General features: G+C 38.2%; 1 protein-coding gene across 1 annotated transcript in view; it reads right to left on the reverse strand.

Annotated features, from left to right (window-relative positions):
- The window catches only part of LOC122812307 (complement C3-like), a 2,177,376-nt gene that overhangs the window by 1,511,406 nt on the left and 642,679 nt on the right, over window positions 1–23,291 (reverse strand). The window contains exon 12 of the mRNA XM_044084710.1: window positions 16,528–16,737. Within this exon, the coding sequence (XP_043940645.1) occupies window positions 16,528–16,737 (210 nt within the window). The remainder of the gene's footprint in view (window positions 1–16,527; window positions 16,738–23,291) is intronic.

A 23,291-nucleotide genomic window follows, 5' to 3' on the forward strand; every position in this document is an offset into this window, starting at 1 on the left:
ACCTGGCCTATAGGGCAATCTCCAACTCTGCCATAATGGAAATGCTGCACATCCACAAGTCAAATGTCTCAAGAGTCACTCACTCTATGGATCTCAACCTAGCCTGTGACATTAACAGAACATTCTGGAGAGACAGCTATGACTTGCAGAGACTGCTACTTCTCTGGAATAAAGTCCCTATTCATGTAAAACAGAGCTCCTCACTGACTCTATTCAAATGCAACCTAGATAATTGCATTGGAGACAGCAAATTCATCACTGGGGTGGTACCCTTGTCCCTCATGGATAGGGGTTGCTGGTGTTGATCATATACCTGCTCTGTTCATAAATTTGTTCTGCTAAATACCCAAAAAAGAACAAATGGGGATGCTTGAGATTAAAATGGCTAGGCTTGTAAAGGCTCTAGGGTTGCTAGGCTAGCAACCTCCTATGAACCTGTGATGCAGGTGATGAGGGAGTTAGGTTATTTATCAAGTGGAAAAGCAACTGCAGTCAGATTTTTGTTGAAGATGTTTTTTGAGTTGTGCTTTTAACACAGGGGCAACAGGAGGCTTCTTTTATGTGAAGGGGACTGAGTGAGAGACTTTGGGTGAAAGAAAACCGAAAGCATGATCAATACAGTGCAGTTTGGTTTGGGATGCCTTGAGTGAGGGAGCTGCTCGGGAGACATTGCAGAGGTTGTAGGGGTGCTTTTATTATGCAGTTTAGCAGCAAGAGGTGGGAACCATAAAAAGAATCAGGAACAATAATAAATTCAATGCCTCCATTTTTCAAACTGAATTTAAAGCCAACAACTGGACAATACTCAAGTCTCTTCCTCTTGAAGAGGCAGTTATCTACTTCAACACCACCTTCCTCAAGATTCTAGATTCCCATGCTCCAATACGGTCCATTAGAACTAAAACCAAAACCGCACCGTGGCTCTCTAAGGAAACAAAATCCAAAATCCTATCTAGAAACAAGATGTGGGTCACATGGCGTACCTCTAAAGACCCACACTCCCACCAAACCTTCCGGCAACTTAGAAATGAAACTAAAAGAATGATCTTAAATGATAAAAAAAACTTCTTCCTCCACCTCCAACACAAACACCTTAATAATCCACAAAAATTCTGGGCAGGCTTAAACAAGCTCCTGTACCCAGGTCAGGCAACCACCCCCCACTCCAACAACTTGCAAACAACAGTGCCCTGTAAACATTGCTAACACATTCAATAGTTTCATCACAGAAACTATACAATCCCTGGCCACACAATTCAAACAAACAACCAGCCCACTCCACTACCCATGCCAGCAGAATACTACAACTACATCAGATCATCTATTTACCTTCGATCCAGTACCCATATCCTCTATAACATCTCTTCTTAAAAAAACTAAAACCCACTAAGCTAGCAGCTGACCTTCTCCCAGCTGAGTTTCTGCAAAAAGCAGCTGAGGCCATTTCCTATCCCGACTCCATAATCATAAACCGTACCTTGTCAGAAGCCTTCATCCCCTCCATATGGAAAATGTCCCACATTATTCCTCTCCATAAAGGTGGTAGCTCACTAGAGCTAACCAACTACAGACCTGTAGCTATACTCTCATCCCTGGCCAAAATTATGGAAAAGTGTGTCCACAAACAACTGATGGAACACCTCACCAAAAATAAAATTCTAGCCAACTCCCAACATGGCTTCAGGCCAAATCACAGTACCACATCAGCCCTACTATCCTTTTCTAATACCATCAATAACTTCAGAAACAATAATAAACTATCATCTGCTCTTTTCTTAGACCTCTCCAAGGTCTTTGATATGGTGAACCACATTCAACTCCTCCATACATTAAAAAAACTATCACTCAGCAATTCCACGCTGAAATGGTTCCAATCCTACCTGTCCAATAGGCAACAGGCTGTTCTATGGCAGGACAAATTATCCACATGCCTACCTGTTACACTTGGAGTTCCCCAAGGATCTATTCTTGGCCCTCTTCTCTTCACCATCTTTGTTAATGACCTGCCCACAATCACCCCCATGCCACATGCATTCAATATGCAGATGATTCGACTATCATCAGCACTGCCTCCAACCTGGCAGACCTCACTGCTTCAACCCAAGACACCTTCAACCTAATAGAAAAATGGTTCTCAAGTCGTCAACTAGTTCTCAACCCCAACAAAACAAAACTACTTACTTTCTCACCCACTAACAAGACTCTTCCCCCCACCTTCTCTATTACATCCTCCAATGGAATCACTATATCACCAGAAGCTCACACAAAGCTATTAGGTGTTACCATTGATAACTCCCTTAAATTTGACACCCATTTCAATCTAACCATCAAAACCGTCAATAAAAAGCTTGGCTATCTCTATAAAGTAAAACACTTTCTCACTCCTCACGCTAAAATTACAATTGCTAGCACACACCTACTATAAAAACTCTTTTCTATGCCTCCCCCCTTTTTACAAACCTAAACAAGACAACCCTTAACAAACTTGCTTCTTGTTACAATCACATAGCTAGATTTGCCACAAATTCCACCTTTAGAACGCACCACTGCACTAACTTGAAGCAACTAGGGTGGTTAGAGTTTTCCAGCCAACTCCATTTCAACCAACTCAAAACGGCTCACCAGATACTGTATCACCCAGAGAAAACACCAGCTCTGAAAAACATCATTCACCCCTATATTAACCTGCAATCTTTACGCTCCTCCAATAAGATCTTAGCTCAAACTGCCAAAGTCAATAATTCTGCTGGGGATTCTCTATTCTCAAACTTTGTTGGTAAAATGTGGAACTCCCTACCGACCATGCTCACCTCAGAACCTTCACTCCTACAATTCAAAAAAAAGCTTAAACCCCATCTCAATACTCTCTGGCAATGTCCCTGTTCCAAACCTGATGAACCACTATCATTTACCCTTCACTTACCTCACTATCCTTAACCGCTTTTTAACAAGGCGCCTCGCCTCTGTAACTGACCTATGTTTTTTTTTATATGCTGCTGTTATTTTTTTCCGAAGATGTGATGTATCTTTATATTGTATTTAGAACTCAACTATCTTCCTTTTTTGCATTAACAATATTCATATGTCTGTTATGTACCTGGAGCTTTTCTCCCCGGGCCTCCGCTGAAAATGGACATGTATCCAGTCGGACTCTCCCGGTTAACAAATGTAAAATAAATAAATAAATAAAATAAATAAATGAAGTAATTTGAAAAGACCCTAGGCGTAGCTCAACCCTAGCAGAGTAGTAGCTGTTTGGCTTTGGAAAAGGTGATGTAGTGATGTTCCTGAGGTTGGGAATTGGAAATGAATTGGAAGATTTTGTTTTGGATTGTAGATTGAATGTTTTTTTTGTTAGAGGCTGTGGCTATGATGTGGAGCCTTTATTCAGTTTGAGCAAGGAGGACTCCTTAGACTATTGATGTTATAGCTGGTCTGGAGAGAAATGGATATATTTTTCTGGACCAGAATAAAAAAGAACTGATCTTTTTCATGGTATTTTAGTAGGCTTTTGAAGTTAAGTGACTGGTGTTGCAATAAACCGAAGTATTTAAAGAAAATAGTTGTTTCTATTGGAGAGCCATTGAGATCTGCGATGTTGAGATTTTTAGGAGTTTCTTTTTCAGATTTTGTGAGGTTCAAAATATAATACTTTTTGTTTTAAAGGGGTTTAAGAGTAGCTTACGGTTGTTAAGCCACGAATTAAGGGAGTAGAGGTCAGATTAAACTGGGTTTGAATAGCTGAGTGTGTGTGGGAGATGATAAGAGAATAACCACATCATCTGCGTAGAGTGATAGGAAGGTTATGGAGATCAGATGGTAGTTTGTTAACAAAGATTTAAAACAACAGTGGGGATAGTAGAGATACTTTATTTATTTATTTATTTTACATTTGTTGACCGGGGATAGTCCAACTGGATACCTGTCCATTTTCAGCTCCATACATACATACAGAATAACTGTTACATTAAACAAGTTAAAGCACTGTTACAAATACGATACATAGGATAAAAGTTATTCACATGCAACAAATCAGGTGTACTACAACTAATCAAATAAGGGCAGACAGTAGGAAGAATTATAAATACAAGGCATAGTATAGAGGATTTTGTATCCTTTTATCAGGAAGAAAATGTATTTCCAAGTACATTGTTTACTCCTAGTGAATGACTACCACTCAGGTTAGCTATTCAATAGCCAAGATACTAACCCATAATAAGAAACCCCGACATTAAACTGCATTTTTAATGGAAATGAGTATTTACTTCAATAAAAGACACTTTGAAAATATTTTAACTTTATATTTGTTTACTGAACAGTGTCCACGGTGGTGGTGCTGTGGTAGCATTGTCGCCTCACAGTAAGATGCTCTCCGGTTCGATTCTCAGCTAGAGCGTCTTCTGCGTGGAGACATGTGTGAATGGGCATACCTTCATTGAAGGTTGTGCGTCAGGGCTGGCAACTCAGCATGTAAAAATCAACTGCCAATCATTAGCAGACGGGAGTTCCGCTGTGGCGACCCATAACCGGGAAAAGCCGAAAGACACAACAACAAACTGAACAGCATTTATCAGCAGTCAGACAGTTTAAGACTTCAAGGTTTGAAATATCACTTTCTAGCTACGATCATTTAGGTAAACTATCAGGCCTCTGGTGATGATATTTTATTTATTTATTTGTTTATTTATTTATATTTTGTTATTCTATTTATTTATAGTTTGTTGACCAGATGTCTTGCTGGATTTTCATGAGGCTTTTTGTCAGCAAGAAAATGCAGTTCACAGTGCAGTAATTATACTTAATTCAAAACCCAAGATACTACCATGCTAAAAACCCCTATATTAACCTGCATTTGTAAGATAAACAAACATTTAGCTCCAAAACAGAGAATTTAAGCATGTTAAACTTTATACCTTTTTACTGTACAGCATTTATTGGCAGTCAGTCATCGTTAGCAGTTTACCAGTCTACTTTTTCAAGATCACTTTACAACCAAGAAGGTTTTGATAATCTATCTGCCTTTTGGTGAAACCAGTTATTTATTATCACTTATTTATTTATTTTACATTTGTTGACTGGGATGGTCCGACTGGATACATGTCCATTTTCAGCAGAGGCCCGGGGAGACAAGCTCCAAACATTAAAACATTACATTGAGATTAAGCATGAACATTAAAAACGACAAACTGTATGAAAAACGGCAAAACAAACTAGATACAACAAAACCGGAAAGTAAGCAGTCAAGAATATCACCGATAAATCGCCCAGTGAAGTCAGGAACACTTCCAACAAGATTCTTTTGAACGCAGCTTTATTGATTAAAATAAAAGCGTTTTCGCTGCTATTACATGAAGCAGCTTCCTCAGAAAGGATTTAGTGAATGGAAAAGTTTGGCGCCAAACAATAAATACAAACCTACAGGAGGTGTGTTCAGATGACATCATTACCTCACAAGAAATTCTTGTCAAAAAACGCTTTGAAACAGGAAAAGAAAAATAAAATGTAATAAATTAATTGATTACAGTTAATTAAAATTACAGTTAATTAAAATGTACCCATCAAATAGTAAAAAGTGCAGCCATAAAAAATTGTGAAATTCTGCCAACTCTGAAAGGGTAATGACACCCAAATAAACTAAGTCCTAGGGGCTAAACACACTACTATGTATGTATGCATACTGTATAATATTATTAGTACATAACAGACTTGTTAAGTAAACTAAAGAACTAAATTATTTGATGTAACTTCTCATTTTCAGCACCACTGAGATGTTACAATTGTCATTGAGGCCAGGGCTATGAAATGCATTGAGTTTGATCTGCCATTCCAATTCGCGAAGTTCTAGTAGTAAAGACAAAGGGCCCCCTCTAATACTCATTGGAATCTGGTCAATTCCCATAAAAACAAATTTATGGTCAGGAAAATTTGCTGCATGTCTGGCTAGGGCATTTTCTTGTTTGTTAGTCCTTATGGCATAGACATGTTCGTAAATGCGCTGCCGTAGTTTACGGTCTGTCTTGCCGATGTAAAATGCAGGACATGTATTGCAAAACGCACCGTAAATGACTGATTTTGAGTTGCAGTTAATAGTGTGTTGTATGTTATATTTAATATCATTAACAAAGAAAGAAAGTCCTACTTTGACTAGTTGGCACCAATTACAGGAGCCACATGTCACAGAGCCTTTACATTTAATGAAATTTGGCTCTTGCCTGGATTGTAGGAGCTCTTTTAAATTCCTTCCTTTCCTGAACACAACTCTGGGAAACGGTCCTAACTTTTCAAACAGGAACACATCGTTCCTGATAAATTGCCAGTTTTTGATCAAAATGTTGCAAATTTTTCCAGCATCATTACTGAATGCTGTAGTAAAACTAGTGACATGATTAGCTTTGACCAGAATGTCTGTCCTAGCACTAACTACTGATTGGGCATTGTCTTTAAATGTTCATCACATTGTTTAAGAAGTGGTTTGTAGAAGCCCCCCAATTTCTTAACTTCAATTTCAGTAATAATCTCGTCTATTAATGTAATCGGGTAACCTCTGTTCACAAAATGGTTCTTAAGGAACAGACATTCTTCGCTAAAAGCTGATGTTGAATTACACATACGGACCGCTCTGACTAGTTGGCCCTTTATAATAGCCCTCTTTTGTCTAAAGGGATGCTGGCTGGTAAAATGCAAGATAGAATTGCAATATGTGGTTTTCCTGAACACTTTAGACATATAGGACCTACCAGAATCATCCTTACTAAGGTTAACGTCTAAATAATCTATCTCACTTGCTGAGAAATTAGATGTAAACCTCAGAAAGGTGGTCGTATGATTCATAAATTCGACCAGAGACTCCGCCTCAATTTCGTTACCTTTGAATAATATAAAAATATCGTCCAGGTAACGTGTATAAAGGCGAATCTGGTCGTTGAATCTGGGATTAGCTAAGATGTATTTAGATTCCCAAAAAGCCATGAAAGTGTTAGCTACACTGGCTCCACAGGGGGAGCCCATGGCTATACCTTGTTTTTGCAAGAAGATTTTTTCATTAAAAATAAAGAAGTTAGAATCAAGAACTATACCAAGCAGTTCTGTTACAATGTTAATTTCATTCTTAGTAGCTCCCAAATCTTTTAATTTCATCCCAACCCACTCAGTAGCCTCTTGATGAGGGATAGATGTGTATAAATCAACCACATCGATTGTTAAGAAATTATAATCTATATTGAATGTAATTTCATTGATGCTACTGAGGAAGGTCCAGGAATCTTTACAGATGGAAGGAATATTCTTTAAATATTTTAATAAAATGTAGTCAATCAGTTTAGAACTGTTGTATGTCATCGAAAACCTTCCATCTATCAATGCCCTCATAGGGGGATCCTCAAGATTTTTATGAATCTTGGGGATGCCGAACATCGTAGGTACTTTAGGGAAGGAGATGTCCAAAAAGTTGTATAGTTCAACATCAATTTTACCTTCCAAAAACATGTCTCTAAGGTAACCCCTGATCCTCCTATGGGTGCCATTCATTTCATTAATGGAAGAGAGACAATAAGCAGATGTATCCAATACGGAAGAGATTTTGTCATTGTGCATACTGTTGTTGAAGATAACTAGCCCCCCCCTTTGTCAGGTTTTATTACTCTGACTGGTAAAAGTTTGAAATCAGATAGAGCTCTTCTCTACTCCTTCGTAATGTTTTGAGAGTAATTAGGTCTCAAAACATTTTTTGTATTTTTTAAGTCTCTAATGTCTAACTCACAAATGTTTTCAAAAACTTTTAACACAGTATGTAAGGGGGGGGTTAAAGGTGCTCGGAGTTTTTAACTCAACCCTGGGTAAAGCAATAGAATTGTTAAATAACAAATCTAAGTTTAACTTCCTCGTATAACATTTAAGGTCAATGATTGTTTTAGTTAAATCACAGTCAGAACTAGGTACAAAGGTGTTTCCACGGGACATAATTTCAATGAGGTCTGGTGACAACGTAATGTCTGAAAAATTATATATTTTGAAGTCACCTTTAGAGTTACATTGAATTCGCAAATTAGAGGTCTCATGTCTGACTACATCAAACTCATTCATAGAGTTGTTCAATTGTTCCGAGTTCTGCTCCTCGTTTGGTATGTCCGTTGCGGAAACTGACCTAAAAAATTATTATTGTCATTGTTGGTGCAAGTCGCAGGGTTGTTTTCCCTGGATCTGTCCTTGTTACTGTTAATGTTCCCATTAGGCCTATTAGACCATCTAGGTTTGTTAGTTTGTTGGTTCCTGTCACCAGTTTGGTTAACAGAAACAGAAGGCTGGAACTCTGTTTCAAAACCATCAAGGCTATCCAAACCCGGAGTGGAGGCTACCTGTAGCTTCGGGTAGGCCTGTTGGTGATGATATGAGTCCCTATCCCTATTGAGTTTTTTTACTTTATTCTGTTTAAGTTTGGACATCAGACCCTCAATACTGATGAATATGCGGTCATAGTCAAATTTAAATCGCATAAATTCGATGTCCATTTTGATGGTGCTGTCAAGTATTTTGATTTCTTCAGTCAAAGAAATGATATTTAAAGAATAGTGTTTAATTAACATTTCAAGCAGTTGAGCACCCTGTCTTTCAAAAAGCAAAACAAGTTCTGTGAGAAAACCAGTCCCCTGTATAAGCCCCGAAGGTGAAAAGGCAGAGCGAAGGCCCTTAGGCACAATATTTTCGTTTAAACATTGCTGGAAGTACGAAACTTCCAGCTGCAGTTTTTTTAGTTTCACAAGTTTGACATCCAATTTTTTAAGATTATCGATGATAGAGCCCACTGAGTTCATATTAGACTCACTATCCGAAGCCGGTCGTTCCACTGTAGTCGCTCTTGGGAAAACAAAAGCTTCCAAGTTCTCAATCCATTGAGAAATAAAAGGAACGCCAATAAGCTCACCGTGGTTGCTATTAGTTCTCTGTTGTCCTCCAATGTTCGAAGTGGTATCTCTGCCATCTGAGTCTCTAGATGTAGAAGGAAATAACCGCTCACTAGAATCACTAGCAATAGCGGTGTTAGCAGGACGTACACAACGCTGCCCCGCTGGTATACTATTTGATGGAATGCTCGGTAAGCTTTTGTTCTCAAAAGCCTCCATACGAGAGTGTAAGGAATCAATTTTCTGCGATAGAGCCAGTAAAATAGTGTTCATATCCAAGCCAGTACTAGAATGAGTACCCACAGGCTGGTGTCCATCCGAGTGGAAGATGGAAGGTGTACTCGGACTGCTAAGCCTCTCCGAAGCCATACAAAACGACAAACTGTATGAAATCCGGCAAAACAAACTAGATACAACAAAACCGGAAAGTAAGCAGTCAAGAATATCACCGATAAATCGCCCAGTGAAGTCAGGAACACTTCCAACAAGATTCTTTTGAACGCAGCTTTATTGATTAAAATAAAAGCGTTTTCGCTGCTATTACATGAAGCAGCTTCCTCAGAAAGGATTTAGTGAATGGAAAAGTTTGAATAGACATGTGGCTCCTGTAATTGATGCCAACTAGTCAAAGTAGGACTTTCTTTCTTTGTCAATGATATTAAATATAACATACAACACACTATTAACTGCAACTCAAAATCAGTCATTTACGGTGCGTTTTGCAATACATGTCCTGCATTTTACATCGGCAAGACAGACCGTAAACTACGGCAGCGCATTTACGAACATGTCTATGCCATAAGGACTAACAAACAAGAAAATGCCCTAGCCAGACATGCAGCAAATTTTCCTGACCATAAATTTGTTTTTATGGGAATTGACCAGATTCCAATGAGTATTAGAGGGGGCCCTTTGTCTTTACTACTAGAACTTCGCGAATTGGAATGGCAGATCAAACTCAACGCATTTCATAGCCCTGGCCTCAATGACAATTGTAACATCTCAGTGGTGCTGAAAATGAGAAGTTACATCAAATAATTTAGTTCTTTAGTTTACTTAACAAGTCCGTTATGTACTAATAATATTATACAGTATGCATACATACATAGTAGTGTGTTTAGCCCCTAGGACTTAGTTTATTTGGGTGTCATTACCCTTTCAGAGTTGGCAGAATTTCACAATTTTTTATGGCTGCACTTTTTACTATTTGATGGGTACATTTTAATTAACTGTAATTTTAATTAACTGTAATCAATTAATTTATTACATTTTATTTTTCTTTTCCTGTTTCAAAGCGTTTTTTGACAAGAATTTCTTGTGAGGTAATGATGTCATCTGAACACACCTCCTGTATGTTTGTATTTATTGTTTGGCGCCAAACTTTTCCATTCACTAAATCCTTTCTGAGGAAGCTGCTTCATGTAATAGCAGCGAAAACGCTTTTATTTTAATCAATAAAGTTGCGTTCAAAAGAATCTTGTTGGAAGTGTTCCTGACTTCACTGGGCGATTTATCGGTGATATTCTTGACTGCTTACTTTCCGGTTTTGTTGTATCTAGTTTGTTTTGCCGGATTTCATACAGTTTGTCATTTTGTATGGCTTCGGAGAGCCTTAGCAGTCCGAGTACACCTTCCATCTTCCACTCGGATGGAGACCAGCCTGTGGGTACTCATTCTAGTACTGGCTTGGATATGAACACTATTTTACTGGCTCTATCGCAGAAAATTGATTCCTTACACTCTCGTATGGAGGCTTTTGAGAACAAAAGCTTACCGAGCATTCCATCAAATAGTATACCAGCGGGGCAGCGTTGTGTACGTCCTGCTAACACCGCTATTGCTAGCGAATCTAGTGAGCAGCTACTTCCTTCTACATCTAGAGACCCAGATGGCAGAGACATTACTTCGAACATTGGAGGACAACAGAGTACTAACAGCAACCACAGTAAGCTTATTGGCGTTCCTTCTATTTCTCAATGGATTGAGAACTTGGAAGCTTTTGTTTTCCCAAGAGCGACTACAGTGGAACGACCGGCTTCGGATGGTGAGTCTAATATGAACTCAGTGGGCTCTATCATCGATAATCTTAAAAAATTGGATGTCAAACTTGTGAAACTAAAAAAACTGCAGCTGGAAGTTTCGTACTTCCAGCAATGTTTAAACGAAAATATTGTGCCTAAGGGCCTTCGCTCTGCCTTTTCACCTTCGGGGCTTATACAGGGGACTGGTTTTCTCACAGAACTTGTTTCACTTTTTGAAAGACAGGGTGCTCAACTGCTTGAAATGTTAATTAAACACTATTCTTTAAATATCATTTCTTTGACTGAAGAAATCAAAATACTTGACAGCACCATCAAAATGGACATCGAATTTATGCGATTTAAATTTGACTATGACCGCATATTCATCAGTATTGAGGGTCTGATGTCCAAACTTAAACAGAATAAAGTAAAAAAACTCAATAGGGATAGGGACTCATATCATCACCAACAGGCCTACCTGAAGCTACAGGTAGCCTCCACTCCGGGTTTGGATAGCCTTGATGGTTTTGAAACAGAGTTCCAGCCTTCTGTTTCTGTTAACCAAACTGGTGACAGGAACCAACAAACTAACAAACCTAGATGGTCTAATAGGCCTAATGGGAACATTAACAGTAACAAGGACAGATCCAGGGAAAACAACCCTGCGACTTGCACCAACAATGACAATAATAATTTTTTAGGTCAGTTTCCGCAACGGACATACCAAACGAGGAGCAGAACTCGGAACAATTGAACAACTCTATGAATGAGTTTGATGTAGTCAGACATGAGACCTCTAATTTGCGAATTCAATGTAACTCTAAAGGTGACTTCAAAATATATAATTTTTCAGACATTACGTTGTCACCAGACCTCATTGAAATTATGTCCCGTGGAAACACCTTTGTACCTAGTTCTGACTGTGATTTAACTAAAACAATCATTGACCTTAAATGTTATACGAGGAAGTTAAACTTAGATTTGTTATTTAACAATTCTATTGCTTTACCCAGGGTTGAGTTAAAAACTCCGAGCACCTTTAACCCCCCCTTACATACTGTGTTAAAAGTTTTTGAAAACATTTGTGAGTTAGACATTAGAGACTTAAAAAATACAAAAAATGTTTTGAGACCTAATTAATCTCAAAACATTACGAAGGAGCAGAGAAGAGCTCTATCTGATTTCAAACTTTTACCAGTCAGAGTAATAAAACCTGACAAAGGGGGAGGGCTAGTTATCTTCAACAACAGTATGTACAATGACAAAATGTCTTCCGTATTGGGTACATCTGCTTATTGTCTCTCTTCCATTAATGAAATGAATGGCACCCATAGGAGGATCAGGGGTTACCTTAGAGACATGTTTTTGGAAGGTAAAATTGATGTTGAACTATACAACCTTTTGGACATCTCCTTCCCTAAAGTACCTACGATGTTCGGCATCCCCAAGATTCATAAAAATCTTGAGGATCCCCCTATGAGGGCATTGATAGATGGAAGGTTTTTGATGACATACAACAGTTCTAAACTGATTGACTACATTTTATTAAAATATTTAAAGAAAATTCCTTCCATCTGTAAAGATTCCTGGACCTTCCTCAGTAGCATCAATGAAATTACATTCAATATAGATTATAATTTCTTAACAATCGATGTGGTTGATTTATACACATCTATCCCTCATCAAGAGGCTACTGAGTGGGTTGGGATGAAATTAAAAGATTTGGGAGCTACTAAGAATGAAATTAACATTGTAACAGAACTGCTTGGTATAGTTCTTGATTCTAACTTCTTTATTTTTAATGAAAAAATCTTCTTGCAAAAACAAGGTATAGCCATGGGCTCCCCCTGTGGAGCCAGTGTAGCTAACACTTTCATGGCTTTTTGGGAATCTAAATACATCTTAGCTAATCCCAGATTCAACGACCAGATTCGCCTTTATACACGTTACCTGGACGATATTTTTATATTATTCAAAGGTAACGAAATTGAGGCGGAGTCTCTGGTCGAATTTATGAATCATACGACCACCTTTCTGAGGTTTACATCTAATTTCTCAGCGAGTGAGATAGATTATTTAGACGTTAACCTTAGTAAGGATGATTCTGGTAGGTCCTATATGTCTAAAGTTTTCAGGAAAACCACATATTGCAATTCTATCTTGCATTTTACCAGCCAGCATCCCTTTAGACAAAAGAGGGCTATTATAAAGGGCCAACTAGTCAGAGTGGTCCGTATGTGTAATTCAACATCAGCTTTTAGCGAAGAATGTCTGTTCCTTAAGAACCAATTTGTGAACAGAGGTTACCCGATTACATTAATAGACGAGATTATTACTGAAATTGAAGTTAAGAAATTGGGGGGCTTCTACAAACCACTTCTTAAACAATGTGATGAACATTTAACAGACACATTGTTATTTGTACATAACTCTTTGGTTGAAGACAATGCCCAATCAGTAGTTAGTGCTAGGACAGACTTTCTGGTCAAAGCTAATCATGTCACTAGTTTTACTACAGCATTCAGTAATGATGCTGGAAAAATTTGCAACATTTTGATCAAAAACTGGCAATTTATCAGGAACGATGTGTTCCTGTTTGAAAAGTTAGGACCGTTTCCCAGAGTTGTGTTCAGGAAAGGAAGGAATTTAAAAGAGCTCCTACAATCCAGGCAAGAGCCAAATTTCATTAAATGTAAAGGCTCTGTGACATGTGGCTCCTGTAATTGGTGCCAACTAGTCAAAGTAGGACTTTCTTTCTTTGTTAATGATATTAAATATAACATACAACACACTATTAACTGCAACTCAAAATCAGTCATTTACGGTGCGTTTTGCAATACATGTCCTGCATTTTACATCGGCAAGACAGACCGTAAACTACGGCAGCGCATTTACGAACATGTCTATGCCATAAGGACTAACAAACAAGAAAATGCCCTAGCCAGACATGCAGCAAATTTTCCTGACCATAAATTTGTTTTTATGGGAATTGACCAGATTCCAATGAGTATTAGAGGGGGCCCTTTGTCTTTACTACTAGAACTTCGCGAATTGGAATGGCAGATCAAACTCAATGCATTTCATAGCCCTGGCCTCAATGACAATTGTAACATCTCAGTGGTGCTGAAAATGAGAAGTTACATCAAATAATTTAGTTCTTTAGTTTACTTAACAAGTCCGTGATGTACTAATAATATTATACAGTATGCATACATACATAGTAGTGTGTTTAGCCCCTAGGACTTAGTTTATTTGGGTGTCATTACCCTTTCAGAGTTGGCAGAATTTCATAATTTTTTATGGCTGCACTTTTTACTATTTGATGGGTACATTTTAATTAACTGTAATTTTAATTAAGTGTAATCAATTAATTTATTACATTTTATTTTTCTTTTCCTGTTTCAAAGCGTTTTTTGACAAGAATTTCTTGTGAGGTAATGATGTCATCTGAACACACCTCCTGTAGGTTTGTATTTATTGTTTGGCGCCAAACTTTTCCATTCACTAAATCCTTTCTGAGGAAGCTGCTTCATGTAATAGCAGCGAGAACGCTTTTATTTTAATCAATAAAGCTGCGTTCAAAAGAATCTTGTTGGAAGTGTTCCTGACTTCACTGGGCAATTTATCGGTGATATTCTTGACTGCTTACTTTCCAGTTTTGTTATGAACATTAAAAACAATTCTTGTCAGACATAGCTGAATCTTATATGGTTACAGACTTTGCTGATAGTCTTTTATGCTACATCTCATAATGCGTGACTTTATACACTTCCACCGTGTCCAGATTATCTTGGTTCTTATGTTTGCATTCTACTGCTTTGTGAGGTGTTATTGTATTACAGTCTATATTTTCTGCAATATTTTTGCTGACCTTCTTAAGAATACCGCATCATCATTTATATACATTTTGATTGTAGAGTCCATGCATATATCATGACTCTGATGTATACTATATTCTATATACCTCAGTAAATATGTAACAGTCAGCATGTTCACAAAGCAAGTGGGCAGCATATTTGTTTGGTACATATCCTACAATTTCTTATACTCTTAGAGCCGCCTCATTTCTGCAAACCTTTACCTTCTGGCTTGTACACAAAGTGGCTCTGCTTCATAGGAATTGCTCACTAAACAGACAAAGTCCATATAATTCTTGTTTCTATGGTCAGTAACATTAAAAAAATATTCAACATGTTCCATCAAAGATGGAAGCTATGAAGCAGAGTTCTATTTTAGGGAACTCAATCATCCATTTATTTTCCAGTACTTATTTTATCCTATGTAAGATCATTGGGAACCAGAGAATATCTCAACAATCAACAGATGCAAGGCAGAAAAATGGTCCGAATGGGCGGAACTGTGTAGAGAATATTAATGACCTGAACAGCCAGTCATACTTAGTTCATAGGTTCATAGGTAGGTACTAGGCTATCAGCCCGAAGGCATTTATAAGCCTAGCCGGAATGTGTTGGCTTTCGCCACCCCCTTAGATTAGTTCCCTGTGCCTCTGTCCAGCATAGCCATTGAAGTGATCCCTGGGGTAAACTTTCTGTTTACGGGCTGAAGTCATTAGCATACTTGTGATGAATATTAAACTGGAGTTATGGAATATTATCAGGTGACTTGTTGACAATTGCAAGATGGGGGAAACAGTTATGGACAGATGACAAGAAGACACCAAATGTTTGAGCAAATTTACTTCCTGATAACAGCTGGCAATAATGCAAAGTTAAACAACACGGAAAGGCAGGCCCAAGGGCCAGTGTGATGCCTGCGTGTGTGTGGTTTAAGGTAACAGAAGCAAGGGATACTGATATAGTTGTTCTGTCTAATGGTCAGCAGTAAAGCCACATTGGGAATGACATTTCAATTTGTGGACAGCAAGACAACATGCAACAGAGTTATGAGAAGAATAAGGGATCTGCAGGAAAGGGGTGCTATATTAGGAAAGATGACAAAGCATAGCACCAACAAGTACTTTTATTAATAAACTGTAGTAAAATGCCTCACAGACATGAAAGAGAAGGACTGGGATCCACACAAAGTAAGAGAAAAATGAGTAGACATTATATAACTGCAAATTATCGCCAAGACACAGATATAAGGTAGATGCAAAGATGAATGAGAAAATACATAAATGAAGTAAAGGCAAAGGCATCCATTAGAAAGGGTATTAGTTTAAGACTTTCTTAAAGAAATGTTATTTCATGGAGAAGATGGTAGGTCTATGGAGCATATTAATTGAGAAAGTGTAGAGGTGTGGCCCAGCAGAAGAGTTTTGGGTCAGTGGGGCAGCTGTCGGAAATTATGGCAGCACTGTAGTAGTGTTTCCCACACGGACAGGCTTGCTGGACGTCAGCTCTGCTACTTTAGATATCTTTGACTGTACTTATGCAAAACTAACTGGTTGTCTTAGAAGAAAGCAGCCGGGTCTTTGAGATGTTGCATTACACTGGGTGAGAACATATCAGGATCTGAGGAGTTTTACATTCAGCACATTGTATGCATAAAGCTTTGAAAAATGTCAACATATGTCAGGTTTAGTATGTTGTGTAGACATCAGTGAACAAAACAATGAAAAAACAAAGGCAATGTTCAGCACCTACCACATAAGTAAAGTACTGTATATTCTGCTCAATGCCTGGATCATTCTTCAAGTTGAAGTTAATGTTGATGTTTTCGCCTGGAGTTATCTCAGTTGTGGCCACACCAATGTGTAGATAGTTATTAGAATTGCCTTTTGTTCTGTACGGACGTGCTGTCATGGTGGCTGTAGCTTGTTGGTCTGAACGCAATTGTTGACTTTCAGTTTTTACCTTAAAAAAATACAGATTTCGTTGCTAGGATATAATATGTTCACTGCCTTCAGACAAACAAAAACACACTCCTCAATTCTACATGGATGAAGACTTGAAATTGTAAAGTAACACTATCTAAAAATATACTGGGCTTCTGGACGTCTCCTCACAATACCTAGCTAAACATAATAATGTGAAATGACATAACAAAAGAAGCAGTAAAATACAGAGAGTGATTTGTAAACTGTTATATATATTTATAGTAACAACTACTGTGTGTGGGTGTGCAGTGTGCGTGTGTGAGTGTCTGTGCGTGTCTGTGCATGTGTGTGTGTGTGTGTGTGTGTGTGTGTGTGTGTGTGTGTGTGTGTGTGTGTGTGTGTGTGTGTGTGTGTGTGTGTGTGGGTCCACTTCTAAATCTTGAAAGCTCATAATCTCGAAATTCAAAATACTGAGTCCAAAATCTTGAAAGTTCAAAATGCTGAAAACTCAAAATACTGAACTTCATAATATCGAAAAAAAAACTACAGGATACCAGCATTTACGATACTCCACCAGAAGTACATAGAGAAACAAATAAAAAAGACAAAGCATATTAGTTTACTCCAACCATTAATAGAGGGGTAAGCCCCTCTCTGAGCCCCCCTCTCCCCCTGCTACTTAAATATATTCAACTCAGAGATCGCACTTTACTACACTAAGATGAGTTATGTTGTTCTACAGCAAATTAAAAGGGAACATGACTAAGGTTACAACAGGTAGTCATGAAGCATGTAATGGTATGTTTGCCATTTTCCTCTGTAGAATGTGATATCGGAGTTGAAATATTTATGTAGCAGGGGGTGTGGGGGTGGCAGGGGTGCTTGCCCCCTTCTTATAGTTGGAGAAGAGTAATATGTTTTGTTATGTAGTTGTGCTGAAATATTGTAAGTTTTGATGTACACTGTTTTTTCGATATTATGAAATTCAGTATTTTACGTTTTCAGTATTTTGAACTTTCAAGATTTTGAATTTCAAAATTCTGTGCTTTCAGGATTTAGAAATGGCCCAGTATGTGTGTGTGTGTGTGTGTGTGTGTGTGTGTGTGTGTGTGTATATATACATCCCCCCCCCCCCAGTTATGTGTAATAATATATTTAGCCACAAGATGGCAGTGTTTTCTGGTAGACCTTATATGATTATAGGTTCATAGGTTCATAGGTTGGTACTAGGCTATCGGCCCGAGGGCCTATATAAGCCTAGACATAACAATTCCCTGGCTAGTTCTTCCCACAACATCTACTTACTTACAGTAATATGTTGATGTAATTCCCTGTTCCTTTTGCAGTGTGTACTTCATGACAGTAAAAAAATAAAAATAAATAAACATACCTCAGCTTAGACTGCAATAAAGCTGTATGCTTCTATTTGCTGTGCCCAGTAGAACTTTTTCTAACAGGTTATGGGCCCTGACACCCAGACACCTTGGCACCCAGATACAACAAGCTAAAGCAAATAAGTGCAAGATACAGCGACAGATAAAGTAAGGTGAAAAATGGTAAAGAATGTTACTGACTCTTCTTCAGCAAAGCTTTCAGTAGTGAATGTGATTCAAGATTTCCTGTTTATTATAGTATTATTTGCCTGTATCATCTCTTCATAGTTATGCACATACATACCGTTTTTGGTAGATAGACATCTCAGTATCCTCTATTATTAGAATTGTGCATAAACCTTAGTCTAGATACGTAAAATTGGTGTATTAGGAACTTTGTATGTATTACACCGTATCTATGTGTTACTTTACTGTTGTAATGTTTTGATATTTTGTACAATTGCCTGTTGTAAATGTGGAGCTTTTCTCCCTGGGCCTCCTCTGAAAAAGGAACCGTATCCAGTTGGACTTTCCTGATAAACAAATGTATCCAGTTGGGCTTTCCTGATAAACAAATGTAAAATAAATAAGCGAATAAATGCCTCAGGATGCTTCTAATAAGAGAAGGTTTATGGAAATGTGTAAATGAAGTCACAATGTCAGAACCCACAGATGAGTCACATGACTGTGCTACTTCACCTTTGCAGGCATGGTGTGTTGACTCAGGCGCTACAAGTCACATGACTGTGGTACTTCATCTGTGCAGGCATGGTGTGTTGACTCAGGAGCTACAAGTCACATGACTGTGGTACTTCATCTGTGCAGGCATGGTGTGTTGACTCAGGAGCTACAAGTCACATGACCAATGATAGAAATGTCTTCACTCATCTCAATCAAAGAAAAGCAGAAAAAAATCACCACAGCTAATGGGCAGGTAATAAAGTCAGAAGGAATCAGATGTAGTTTTATTTACTGTCCTAGCTTGCAGAATATCACCAGAAAGATACATGTGACAAATGATCTGTATGTGCCTGATCTTGAAAGTAACCTATTGTCAGTGAAGAAGCTTACAAGCTCAGGCAATGTAGTGACTTTCCAAGGTGATAGTTGTGTCATCACAAAAGGGGTTTGCTTACTTGCAAAGGCCAAAATCACTAAGTGTATCAGCTGAACTTGAGTGAAATGTTTACTACAGTCAAACAGGAAAACCATTCAAACTGCATTTGGCACAGAAGTCCAGAGACAATAAAGAAAACAGTTGAGGGTAACTATGGAAGTGGTGTAAAAATTAGCCGGTGTGATCAAATAATTAAATGTGCCAGCTGCATTAATGTCCAAAGCAGAGCAACAGCCGAGCTCAAAGAACTCTGGGCTTAATTCATTCAGATCTTTGTGGTTCAATGAAAAACTGGATTATGACACTGGATCAAAAGATGATTTAATTGAACGGCTTTTACACAGAAAATGCTGTTGATACAAATTGGTTTTGTGGGGGGATGCACCACCCCACACCTCTCCCCTCGCTAAATCTATATACCAACTCCGAGATCGCACTACAGTGAGGAAAGGGCAAATTTTTTGATCTTCACTGTACCATGATCTCACATAAATGATTTTTATCAATGGCATTTTCAGTGTAAAAGCCGTTTGATAAAATCAGTTTTCTATCCAGTGTCATAGACCCTGAAAAACATGACTCCAGGAAAGAAAAGGTATTTTTTTGTTTTATAGATTATTACTACAGGCACACAACATTGTACCTGTTGCACAACAAGGATGAAGTGCCAGTGAAGTTAGAACAGTATCTAACTCAAGTAAGTAATACATTTGACAGACTGCCCAGAGAGCTGTGTACAGACAATGGGTCTGAATATACAAGTGGCAAAACACAAGCCGTTCTCAGAAAACATGGAATTATGTTCCAGACCACTGTACCATATAAACCAGAACAAAGTGGGATTGCAGAGAGAATGAATTGGACTCTCTGTGAGAGTGGAAGGACCATGCTTTTCAATGCTGATATGCAAACCCATACTGGGGAGAGGCTATCATGACTGCATGCTATCTCCATAACCACTTGCCAAGAAAAACAACACAGAAAACTCCATATGAACACATATAACAGAAAGAAACTAGATTTGAGACGTCATCATTTTTGGAAGTAAAACCTATGTGCACATTCCAAAAGAAAAATGTAAAAACTGGGATCCGTGTGGAAAGGAAGGTGTACTTGTAGGTTACAGTGAGTCTCAAAAAGGATACAGAATTCTACATCCAGACACAAACAGTGTAACAATCAGCAAAAGTGTGATTGTTGATGAAAGTTCTGTGTTCAGAATTTCAGGAACTGACACAAACTGTTCAGTCTGAGAATAAAAAACACATCCATGTCAAAAAAAAAGAACGAAGGTACACAGAAATAGAAATTATTACAGACAATTCAAAATCTGATAAAGAAGATGTTGAACCACATGACTTCAGTCAGAAAATCCACAAGAAACAATAAAGGTATTCCACCGAAACCTTTGCCTTGTATGGTTCGCACAGCAGTTCAGGCTGAGCCGGATTCATGGGAAGAGATACAAAAACTCCCACCACATGAGAATCAAATGTGGATTAGAGCTGCCAGTGAAGAGATGACATCACTCATTGACCTCCGGACATGGACACTTTCAGAGCTACCTCAAGTTAAACATGTAATTGGATGTAAATGGTTTTAAAGTGAAATGTTACTCTGAAGGGAAAGGCTGTAGGTGCAAGGCAAGGTTAGTTGCAAATGGTTACTCACAAAAATTTGGTGAAGACTGTGATGAGACTTTTGCTCCAGTTGACAAAGTACTTTCAGAACACTGATGACAGAGGCATCTTTACAGAAAATTATTGTGAAACATCTCGCTGTCAAGACAGCTTTTCTTACTGGAGGTATGGAACAGTAGATATACATGTCACAGCCAGAAGGATATGTGAAAAGTAGAGAAGAACATCTTGTTTGCCAACTGCAAAAATCCCTGTGTGGTTTTAAACAAGCAGCTTAAAAGTAAACAAAGTTCTGCTAGATGAAGGATTCATGTGAAGCAAAGCTGATTCATGCCCATACTCTAAACGTATAGATGCTGAATGGATGTATCTGTTAGTCTGTGTGGATGACTTGATTATTGCTTACAAAAGGAATGATGAAATTGCTAAGTTAATAAATGTACTTAGCGCTAAAGTTCTTGGTGTGGTAACCTACTGCCTAGGAATTAACATACAGCATGAGGAGGATGGCAGTTTTCTGTTGAGCCAGAGTGCAAAAACTGATTCAATTCTTCAACAGTTCAACATGGCTGAGGCTAAAGGAGTGAGCACGGCCATGGACATAGCGTACCCAACGTTGGAAGAAGAGTAAGATCTTCTATCTAGTGAGCACTACAGACAAGCAGTGGCGGCACTTCTGCACATTCAGCCACTGCATGTTCAGACATGTTGCTTCTCTGCAGGTGTTGAAGTACATCATGTCAAAGAGACTTGAATTCAATAAAAAAGTTATGAGCTATCTCAAAGACAGAAAAGGCTTGAGTTTAAAGTCGTCAGCAATTGGTGAATTAAACCTCACAGGATATGTGGACCCTTCATTGGTTGCCTCAACACACACAGCTCTACAAGTGGTTACTTGTTCAAATTAGGAAACAGTCCTGTATCCTGGTCCAGCAAGAAACATATCTCAGTGGTGACTTCTCCAGAGGCAGAGTAGATCTCTGCTGCCTATGCCAGTCATGAAGCCATTTGGTTGCAGCAGTTACTTGAAGATCTTGGAGAACTAGTGTCCCATGCAGCCAGTGAGAAGATCAATGCAAGAACTAAGCATATTGATGTCAGACACCATTCCATCCATCACTTGATTGAAGTAAAAGTGATTGTGCTTTCAGATTGTGAGACTGATACAATGATTGCTGATGCTGAGACAAAGCTACTCACAGTAAACAGGTTTGTAGATTTTAGATCACAAATGGGGTTGACTTAAGCAGTAGTTGTTGAGTGGCAGTGTTAGACATATATATATATATATATATATAGCAACAACTACTATGTGTGTTTGTATAGTTCAGTGAATGTGTAATATGTTTAGCCACAAGATGACACTGTTTTCTGGCGGACACTTTATTTATTTGTTTGTTTATTTATTTATTTAACATTCGTTTACCGGGGGGAGTCTGACTGGGCACGTTGCCAATTTCTAGTGAAGGCCTGGGGAGAAAAGCTTCACATATAACAACATAATATTAAGTAAATAAACAGTAAGTAAGTAATAATCAGCAAGTATTTTAAACATTAATGAAACAGTCAGAGAAAATAAAATCACATAGTAATAAAAAGCTCACAGGAACACATAGTAATACATATTTTGAGCATACACTAAGTAAAAAAATCATTTGAGACAGTAGCAATTTTCATTGTTACGGTGATAGGTTGTAATATTTTATTTATTTATTTAACATTTATTGACCGGGGAGGTCTGATTAGGACAGAGCCTGTTTTCAGCAGAGGCTTGTGGAGAAATGCTCCAGATGCATGTCTTTGGAATGTGGGAGGAAGCCACAGTACAGGGAGGAAAGCTATGTGAATGCAGGGAGGACATAAAGACTCCACACAGAAATCACCCCAGCAGAGAATTGAACCAGAGAACCTGTTGCTGTGAGGTGACAATGTTGATCGTGCACCACCCATATGCTTGAAATAATTTCTTGTTCCTGCTGTAGTGTTTTCATGTCATTAAAATAAATAAATAAAAGATACCTGGATATAGACTGCAGTCAAGCTGTAGGCATCTATTTGCCGTGCCCAGAAGAAGTTTGTAAACTGTCTCCTTACACTGTGACAATACAGCATTTAACATACATAACATGCAGTGATGGTGGAAATCATAAATGTAGCTTCTTCTAAATGTAAGCCACTTACAGAACTAAGGACATGAGCTTAGGAACAAAAGTATGCTCAGCTGCAAAGTTTCAAGTAAAAATAACACACTCCTGAATGTGTATTGCCTGCAGAATAAGAAAGAGATAGATTGGCTGCATTTACAAAGCAGGGTATGTAGATTTTGTCATTTTCCAGTCATTGTTTCATGCCACAACTATAATGCAGCAGTTATAGTTGTAAGAATCCAGCTGCACTCCTTCTTTGTGCAGCATTTTTCACTCACACTAATGTATCCACTCATCATGTTACTCCACATCTG

This window comes from Protopterus annectens, chromosome 9.part0 (assembly GCF_019279795.1).
Source record: "Protopterus annectens isolate FY-2018-M chromosome 9.part0, PAN1.0, whole genome shotgun sequence".
NCBI lineage: Eukaryota > Metazoa > Chordata > Ceratodontiformes > Protopteridae > Protopterus > Protopterus annectens.